Source organism: Lutjanus erythropterus, chromosome 5 (assembly GCF_056507025.1).
Source record: "Lutjanus erythropterus isolate fLutEry1 chromosome 5, fLutEry1.hap2, whole genome shotgun sequence".
Lineage (NCBI taxonomy): Eukaryota > Metazoa > Chordata > Actinopteri > Lutjaniformes > Lutjanidae > Lutjanus > Lutjanus erythropterus.
Genome location: NC_139321.1, coordinates 25,727,838 through 25,737,909, shown reverse-complemented (window position 1 = coordinate 25,737,909; position 10,072 = coordinate 25,727,838). Strand labels below are relative to the sequence as shown.

General features: G+C 41.7%; 1 protein-coding gene across 1 annotated transcript; it reads right to left on the bottom strand.

Annotated features, from left to right (window-relative positions):
- Window positions 1-1,202: 1,202 nt before the first annotated feature.
- znf711 (ZFX family zinc finger ZNF711) lies at window positions 1,203-9,646 on the bottom strand. The gene is made up of 8 exons (XM_084719392.1): window positions 9,486-9,646; window positions 7,576-7,657; window positions 7,371-7,471; window positions 5,861-6,721; window positions 5,602-5,748; window positions 5,292-5,471; window positions 4,605-4,739; window positions 1,203-4,016 (listed from the first exon to the last, which is right to left on the bottom strand). Exons 3-8 carry the CDS (start codon window positions 7,447-7,449, stop codon window positions 2,836-2,838), a joined length of 2,583 nt encoding a protein of 860 aa, XP_084575518.1. The 5' UTR covers window positions 7,450-7,471; window positions 7,576-7,657; window positions 9,486-9,646; the 3' UTR covers window positions 1,203-2,835.
- Window positions 9,647-10,072: the final 426 nt, after the last annotated feature.

The following is a 10,072-nucleotide window of genomic DNA, read 5'->3' as shown; positions in this document are numbered from 1 at the left end:
GCAAAAGGAGTATGGAAGTCATGCAGAGTAGAAATACGCTGATCAGCCACAACATTAAAACCACCTGACTAATATCGTAATATTGTGCAGGTCCCCTTCATGCTGCCCAAACCGCTCTAACCCATCCAGGCATGGACTCTACAAAACCACTGAAGCTGTCCTGCAGTATCTGGCACCAAGACATTTGCAGCACAATTCTTTAAGTCCTATAAATTGTGAGACAGGGCCTCCACATGCCCACTGTCTGCTCTTTCACCAGCAGACAGGTGTCACCATAGTCACTCTGAATGGCCTCACTCACAGCAAGCTGCAATGCACTGTGTTTTCTGACACCTTTCTATCAAAGCCAGCAAATTTTTATTCAAGTATCTCTTCTGTGGGATTAGACTGGACGGGCTAGCCTTCTGTCCAAATACACTTCAATGTGCCTTGTCACCCCTGACCCTGTTGCCAGTTCACTGGTTGTCTTTACTTGGATCACTTATGGTAGGAATTAACCACTCCATACTGAACACCCCACAAGACCTGCTATTTTGGAGATGCTCTGGCCCAGTCGTCTGGCCATAACAATTTGAGTCTTGAGCCAAGTTGCTCAGATTCAGTTTTCCTTCCTCCAAAACATCAACTTGAAGAACTGACTGTTCACTTGCTGCCCAATATATCTCATCCTGTGCTACATACCAATGTAAAGAAAAAATCAGTGTTGTTCACTCTACCTTTTAGTGGTTTTGATGTTGTGGTTGATTAGTGTAGTTCAAAACAAAAATCCTGCTTGATGCCCTTGAATCAGATTGGCCCATAACCTACTGTATGAATACGGGTGCATGGAACAGTCTCTATTCTGTCCATTCATTAAATTTAAAAAACTGTCACTCATATACAAAAACACATTTCATGGGGTGCCTGGACAGCTCAGTTGGTAGAGCATGTGCCCCATGTACAGAGGCTGAGTCCTCTACAGCGGCCATGGGTTTGACTCCCACCTATGGCCCTTTGCTGTGTGTCATTCCCCCACTCTCTCTTTCCATTTCCTGCCATGTCTTCAGCTGTCCTGTCATTAAAGGCATAAAATGCCCCAAAAAATATTAAAAACACATTTCACACAATCAAACCTCTACAATTACATATTTGCATGTACTTGTGTTAAATTGTGATAAAAATATAAAGATGATTCCTTTTTGTAGGACAAAGGACAAAAGGTGTAAAAAGATAATTGTTTATTTTGGTTCTTCCCCACCAGTAGTTTATCCACAATCAGACTGAAAGAAAATATAGACTAAGGTACACGAAATGCAGGGATTTTTAATATATACCACAATTAATTTCATGGAGACAGCATATGTGCATACTTTAAAGACTAATGCCAATATGATGACCACTGACTTCAAGGGAATAATCCCATGTTTGGGATTGGGTTGGGTTATTTAGGACTGGAGAACGAGGGTCTGGGAAACTTGTTAGTGAGCACAAACAAAACACAAAACCCAATCACTTATCCATAGAACAAAACAATAAATCTTTTCCACCCACCACTGTCAATGACAACTCAGTTTTGATGCAGTAATGGATCGTGCCCACTGGCTAGCGATTACACTCAAAAACGATCTTTACCATTACCAACTCACAAAGCTCTGTAATTGTTTATTATGTAGGGTTGCACACATGTAATTAAAATACAAAAAAAATGTTATTAAAGTGCTTTCTACTGACTCAAACACACAATCTCTGAGAGAATGGTATTGATACAGCATGTTTGAGAGTTAAAAATCACTTATTTTCTGATTAGTTGTGTTCATCATCAGTGCTTCAGGGAAATAGACCAACAGATGTAAGGCATGATTGTAATCAAATGGTTAGCTGAGAGAGCGCATCTGTGTCATAGGTACCACCACACATACGCAACTTACAGTGGCATTCAGATATAACAACTTCAGGGGTTATCAAATGTGAAGCAAACCATCTGTCAAGTTCATTTAATAATACACCTGTTAATTATCGACACCATCATGGCCGATATAATAGCAGATTTCTGTGTCAGAAATGTGTTTTGTACACTAAAGGGATATTCTACTAATACACCTATGTGCTGTTTCTCCTCCCTGTTAGACGCCACTGATCAGAATTTCTGACTCAACTTTTAAGACATATTTAACGGAATATAGTCTATATTATACATGATTAATTTAATGGAACCCCAACATCCAAAATATTGGAAGTTCAGCAGTTAGATTTATTGAAATATCTTTTTTTAAGGTGCGTAATGTGTGTCTACATCGTTCCAAACCATTTCTGAACTGATGAATGGTCTTGCCCCTTAAAGACCAAATGGCATTGAAAACATGTCAGGGTAAAAGCTGGTTAATAAGGGAAAGAGATACTAGTTGGTACTGCGGAGGCAAACATCTCTTATACTCATTCCATATCATCTGAAGAACTGGCATGACGTTCACGAAGCACCGCTTTCTGTTTTACAGGACACAGTCATCATCTTGCAGCATTTCAGCTGAGTGGGTATAAAAATATAGACATTTGAGACCCTGAATATATGTTCATATGTGATTTTCTGCAACAAAACAAAACACAATTTACAACTGTCCCACTCAGTGTACACACTGTCTTTTTTAGACTTCACCCCCATCTAAAATGTGTTCTTGCATTAGCCCTGGGGGAGGAGGTTTACACCCATTACAACACAGAACACATAACGGCAATTATAATGTCGTCTTTGTCAACAGCCTACTTCCATCATTTCTTTGTTAATACACTAAAATTACCTCTGGGTGTGTGACACAGATTTACTCAGGAAAGAGTAGTGTGTTTGTGTGCGCAATGACATTACATCAACATGTCTTTGTGATGCCTGGCTATGTGCTGGCTCTTCTCCGAAGGCCTCCTAAAGCCCTTGGTGCAGTAGTCGCAGCGGTGGGGGTAGTCCTTGGTGTGAATGGAGATAACATGGCGTTTGAAGCCAGAAGCGTCCGTACTGTTGTACTCACAATACTGGCACTGATAAACCTTTCTACCACTGTGTGTCTTCATGTGCTTCTTCAGCTCAGCCGGTTGCCGGAACCCTCTCCGGCAGCGCTTGCACTTAAAAGGGAGATCCTTCGTATGCAAGGACAGGATATGGCGACTCAAGGTAAAGGTGTCGGGAGCGTTGAAGTTACAATGCCGGCACTGGTGCACCTTGTTGCCCTTGTGTGTCTCCGCATGTTTCTTCAACTCCGAGGGCCTGTGAAAGCCTTTCTCGCACACGTCACACTGATGAGGGAAGTCCTTGGTGTGCACAGAGATAATGTGTCGTTTCAGGTCACTTGAGTTGGTGCTCTTGTGCTCACAGTGTGGGCACTGATGGGTCTTGTGGCCTTGCACCATCTCTATGTGACGCTGGAGTTCCCGTGCATCAGCGTAGGCTTGAGGACAGTGGCTGCACTTGAAAGGCAGATCTGCACCATGCTTGCTCTTGATGTGAGTCTTTAGGTTGGACTGATCTGCACAGCGGAACTCGCAGTGCGGGCAGTGGTAGGGCTTCTCGCCTGTGTGGGTCCGCATGTGTTTCTTCAGCTCCGACGGGTGGCGGAAACCCTTGGCGCACTCAACACACACATGTGCGAAGTTCTTACTGTGCACAGCAAGCAGATGACGGTTGAGAAGGCCCTGTTCAGCTGTCTCATAATCGCAGTACTTGCAGTGATGCAGTTTGGGCTCCCGATCTTTGACGATGAGTTTGTCGGAGCCCAGCGGGCTGGACTCGTGGTAACGCCGCGTGTACTCAGTGTATTCTGGAGAGCGCTCGCTGTTGTGGCTCAGCAGCTTATGACTTTCCAAGTGGTTGTGGAAACTGACCTTCTTGTTGGTGGTAAAGTCACAGTCTGTACACTGGTACTTCTTCTTAAGCAGGTGGTCCGGGTGGTTCTTCATGTGGCACTTGAGGAAGCCTCGTGAGCGAAACTTCTTCCCACATATGTGGCAGGGATAGACAGTCAAAGGCATGCCATCTGGTCCAATGATAACAGCTGCAAGAGAGGGTTGGAAAACAGAAGAATTTAAAATAATGTTAGCAACCTTTCAAAAAGTGTGAAATGTTTATTAAATGTTTATTATCAATTACAATTCTGTTCATCTGACACAACACAAATGCCAAATGACATAAAGTTCCTACAGGTTTCAACAAGTTGAATCTAAGAAAGACCATTATGAATTCAATTTAAGATCTATTTCACATTTATACCAGCAAAAACTCTATACTAATTTTAAATTATATTAAGAAATCTCTTCTTTCATACTCACAGCTCACCTATGTCTTCAGTGGTCTGATAAATTTTTAAATTTTAATATTTTTAAATTTGGCATCAGTTGTCATTGAGTCCATGCTCGTTTTGTCACGTAGTTGTTATAGCATGATCAATACAAATCTTTCCAAAAGTACATTCAACAGCAAGGCAATTCTTAAAAAGTAACATTTACTTCATAATCAGTTAACAATCAATTTTTAAGACCTATCAAAATTGCCTTTAACATGTTTTAAGACTTTTTAACCCTGTCCCTGACTTTTTAACTGTAACCCTAGCCCTGATCATCTCAGAATGTTATGCTGTTCATACCAGTCTGACACTGCCGCGTGTCTCCTTTCTTCTTTTTTTTAGCTTTAGGTTTGAGGGCACGGTTGGCGCCCATCCCCTCTCGGATTTGCAGAAATGGTGTAGATGCTCCATTCTTCACCTGATCAATGGTATTACCTGCACACAAAGTTTAAATTTAGTTATCAACAAGTTAGAAGACACATTTTTTATTGTGAAACATGCTGTATTATTATAGTGATAAAAAATATACTTTAGGTTATATTAAAGCTGCTACGAGCAATTTTGGAGAAAGGTAGTTGATGTGTGAGGTTCATTCTGAGGTCGTCAAATACCAATGTTCTGGGTTGGCGGCTTGCCCCGAGTTGGCAACCCAAAACGTCTGTATTTAATAACAAGAAATTGAGACTCAATCAACTATAATTTTTCAGAAGTGCTAGCAGCAGCTTTAGAAATAATGCTTTATCTATAACTCTCATATTATAAACACTTTATATATACAAGTTGTGACATTTGTTATATAACCTGTTCAGACATAGGCAAAAAACTCTGTTGTTGAATAAGTCATCTAAAAAAATGTTGAAGTACTGCAGCCACCTCTTACTGATCTCCTCACCAGTCAAAGACTGAGGGTCGACACATTCTACTTATTTACAGCCAGACAACTAGTCTGGGAAAACAGACTAAAAACTATTTCACAGAGGAACATACTGATGTCATCATCGTCATCATCATCACTGTCATCCTCATCATCCTCTTCTTCTTTTGGATGGTTCTTCACTGCCATGTAGACCATCTTGTCACGGCCAACTCCCAGTCTCCCTGATGATGCAGCTTCCAGGTCAGGATGGCCGTTCTGGTAATCATCCTCTGTTATTACCTCAGTTCCACCTGAGAAGAAAAAAAAAAAGAAAAAAGAAACCAAACAATTAAATCACAGCCATAATTCAGTTCAATAGGGAAGAATCTACAGCTAATTTCTTGTATTGCTGAAAGTGCTGAATGAGTTTCAGTTACTTGCCTAAATCATCATCTGCTTCAGCTTTGAAAATGTAGACTTTGATGACCTCTGAGCCATCTTCCTCTTTAGATTCCTTGTCTTCCATTACCTCAGTGCTGATCTCAAGGGGAGTGTCCCCTATGTCCAGTTTTTCTCCCACCTCATCCACTAGTAACACAAACAATGTTAGTTATTTAAAATCAGCAACGATAAAACATGACACTGCATAAGAACAGTGCTTATTAATATGAGTTATGTTATCAGAAGAAAGCCGTCTTACAGGAGATCATGAGGTAATCCTCAGAGCTGCTTCTTGCATCATCGTCCTCATCTGTCTGCAGGGGAACAGCCTCAGTTGGCAGCTGCTCATGGATTATGGTCTCGGAGTTGGCCTCTGTCACCATCAAGCCTTCTGACACAAGCTGGTGGTCAAGAGTGTTGTCCTGGTGCTCAGAAAGCAGCTCTGCCACAAACACCTGGTCTGGCATGTCATCGTGGTGGTGGTTAGAGTCCTGGATGAGGTCTGAGGTCAGCACATGGTGATGATGGGGGTCCAGTGCTTCTTCTATTGCAACTTCTGTGCCCAGAATATTATCAGGCATGATAACACTGTGTTCTGAGGACACCATGTCTTCGCTGGACATTTCATGGGCCTCTACCCCTTGTGACTGCAGACTTTCCACATCTACCTCAAGACCTTCGACAACCTCAGCTTCTAAACCCTCCACTTCTACTTCCTCCTCAAGGCCCTGAACAACATGAGCTTCCAGGCCCTCAACATCTACCTCAGTTTCCAGGCCCTCCACCACCTGCGCCTCCAGACCCTCCACTTCTACCTCACCCTCTAAGCCCTCGACAACCTGAGCCTCCAGCTCTACCACTTGTGTCTGTAGCTCCTCAACCACTTCTGCCTCCAGACCCTCAACATCTGCATGTAAGCTCTCCACCACTTCTGTCTCCAGTCCTTCGACCACCTCTGTCTCCAGGCCTTGAACCACCTGAGTCTCTAGGCCTTCTACCTCGAGCCCATGCTCCAGAAGGATGCCCTCGTCCGTCATCACATCAGAAAGAAGCATACCCTCAGGCACAGACACCACAATGTGCTCTCCATCAATGTGAGCCAGACCCCCCATGCCTGCAACTGTAAACACAAGATGCAGAGAGGGGGGCGTGATTAAATGTTTCAAACTACAAAATGACAATTTAAACAGCAACCAATTTGTATTTGCACAATCTATCTACAGTACAGACATCACAGCATCATGTCAAGTTTGTGAAGATGTATAAGATTCTTATGGTAGGTATACAGTGGAAATGTCCAAATTTTAAGAAATTACTGGACCTGCAACAATTAGATGATCACCACAGAACACAGACTATTGTGAAAATTTGTTTCATTCATTTTTCAAGCAAAAATGTCAAACATTTGCTAGTTTCAGCTGCTTAAATGTAAGGATTTGCTGCTTGTCTTTGTCATTTATGATGGGAGATAAAGAGGCTTTGACTTTTGGACTTTAAAGACGTCACTACGGGCTCTGGGAAATTGTCATGAGCATTTTTCACTATGTTTTGACGTTTCATAGACTAAACAATTTATCATGAAAATAACCAGCAGTTTGATGGATAATGAAAATAATTAGTAGTTGCAGTCCTAGAAACTACAGATGTCATCTTGTGCTTTACTTATTTTCACTTGTGGGGGGGATTTACTTCAAACTACATGAGGCATGCTGAAATTTAGTACCATTTACAACAAAAGAGATGTCATCCTGTCCTGCTTGATCACCTACCAAAGTCTTGCATGATCATTGCGTGGGGCATCTTCAGCTCCTGAGTGTGTAGCTCCAACACCCCCCCTCCTTGATCCATGTCTTCACTCAGAAAAAAAAGACTGAAAATTACAGAGCACACTGTATTTAACGGTTTTCTTTCACTTTGTTGGTGTACATTGCTAATAATGAAAGTGAAAGCAAAACATTGGTATTCAATACATACCTTCACATTTGATGACAAACCCTTTAGAATAAAACCAATAAGATATCTGAGGTGTTTCCTTCCATCAAGGTAACCAATCCCTCTGACAAGGAAAAGGAAAACAAGCAATTTGTATTTGTAAGAATTACAGTGATAATAGAAGAGAACACAAAGAGGTAATGAGTTAGTTAACTGTAGTCCAAGAATGGCTGGGGAATATATTGATACTGTGATATGAGACTAGATATTAGTCTAGACTATTCATCATTAGCAATGATAGTGTAAGCACTATTTAACAAGGATCCAAGTTGAATTTTAGTAAAATAAATGTCAGCATATCAGCAAATTAAATTATTTTCCCTACATAAACATAATGTAGTTGTCATTTTTATATTTATTCCATGAAATTCAAGTAATGAAATGGACAGATTCACAATTTACTGAATTTCTTTGTTCTTTGCAAATTTACTGTATTGTGCAAAATTTTAATACACTATAATACAGCACAGGGCAGTATATAAAATATAGTATACTTTAGTTTTACATCACATTGGCTCATTTTTGGAAGTCTGTCACACACTTCAAAGACATGATATTTTTCATTGAGAGAAACTGACTCTTTTCTGTAGTGTAAGTGTCATGGGGGTAAGGTTCAAAAAGATTTCCGTAGTTTAAAACATTTCCCATATGTTGTCATGAATGAAAAATCCCAAGTCAAACAATATGAGCGGACCACTTGACAACTCTAAGTGTATTATTTAAACAACACTTATGTAGAAATGGATCTGCCCAAAGCTTTTTGATCCATATAGACGGTTGATCGCTGTAATTGTTAACAAGAATAAGCTGTTTCCACAGTATCTATCAAAGTATTTGGTCAAATATATCATGATATTTGATTGCGTCCATAACTCTCAGCACCAAATCCAAGTGTTATAAAGATTTAAAAACAACAGTTCTACATGGGTTCAGGTTCATAATAGAGGCACTGGTGTTGTCACAAATAGTGTCTTCTGTATGAATAAAATGCAAAATGTAGAAAAACTGTCTGCTGCCATTGAGGAGGAGGACAGTTGTGTTGTTGACCAGTGGCTCCATCCTTTGCCTACCGGGAGTACTACAGTCAGTCTCAACCTGAGGACATGTACAGCTATACACCTGGAGCTGTCTGAGCCTGATGGGTGAAGCCCAGCTGAGACAAAGGGCTGTCCCCTTCAGTGTGCAGGAGGACCAGCTCATACACATCGGCTCTGATAGCTCGTGGAAGACGAGTCCTGCTTGTTTTTGAGGGAGGAAATGTATTGCCGTCACATGACGATTCAAAATAAGCCAAATATGTCATGTCTGCATGTCCGTGGGTCCCTGATTTCCACGGATATATAATTTTGAGATCAAAGTAACACTGTACTATCAAAGCTTTTGTTTTAAAAACGTGCTGTATTCCTGACTCTTTGCACAAAACTACACATGCTCAGAGTTTATGGCCGCCAATGAAAGTACCGCAGACGTTATGCAATGCATACTTGGGCGGCTACCGCCCTCCACCCACCGAAGCTAACTTAGCAAGCAGGCTAGGGCTGTTCCGCCGAGCGCCATTTTGTTTTAGCATAATGGCTAATTCATGGAACACAACAACCACTCTTATTTGACCATTCAAGCATCACCTTCACACAACGTTACAGTATTAACAACGCTGCAAACATAAGCAACAAACCAGTATGTCTCATAAGAATATTTTTATACATGTCGCCATTATCTGCGCGACGACAGCGGTCCGTTCGGCTAGCTAGCTTGCTAAGCTAGGTGAAGCCGCTTGTGCCGCATTATCTTCCATGTTGTTTTTCCAAAAGGCTGAAAGAGGCCCGCTACGGCCGACTGGGCCCTCGCGTCTTATTCCACATGCCTTTCTGACCGATTCAAAATAATTTTACCTGATAACGTCGTCTCCAGACTCTATCGGTGTTTCTCCCCCTTCTCAGTTTTGTCTGTTATTGTTTTGGTTTATTTTTGACGGTAAGCTAAGTGCGGCCTGCAGTTTTGGATCCCCGGGCACCCTTTGCTAGGCCTCGGCCAATCAGCTTGCTTCCTGACAAGCAGAGGGAGGGCGGGGGGCAGACAATGCGTGGCCTCGTTTACCGCTGATCCCTTACTATTTGCGTCATGCATAAGAGAGCAGAGTTACATTAACACAGACATTCTCTTAATGGGAACACGTTTATTTCAGGCACTGAGGAGCAAAATTCAAACATTATTACACAAAGAAATAATAAAAATTTTAATGTGATTGCAGACTGAGCTCTCAGACTTTGTATGCGCAGATGAGGCCTGTAGGCCATTTTGTCAGAAGGGGTGGGTAGCGTCGAGCATTCATTTGTGAAGCGTTTGGTCATGCACCCAGGAAATATCCGGGACATGATGACGGTACTGCTGCTGCTGCTGCTGCTGCTGCTGCATAGTATGACTAATTAGCCTGTGATGCAAACAGACCTCTACTTGGCATGCATGGATTAAAATAAAC

Bases quoted from the DNA above. Each gene is read 5' to 3' on its own strand.
- znf711 (XM_084719392.1), bottom strand. From the start codon at position 7,449: ATGGATCAAGGAGGGGGGGTGTTGGAGCTACACACTCAGGAGCTGAAG. The intron at 4,740-5,291 runs GTATGTTCCTCT...CTTTGTGTGCAG, and splicing joins TGATGACGATGATGACATCA to GTAATACCATTGATCAGGTG. The intron at 4,017-4,604 runs GTATGAACAGCA...CCTCTCTTGCAG, and splicing joins CACGCGGCAGTGTCAGACTG to CTGTTATCATTGGACCAGAT.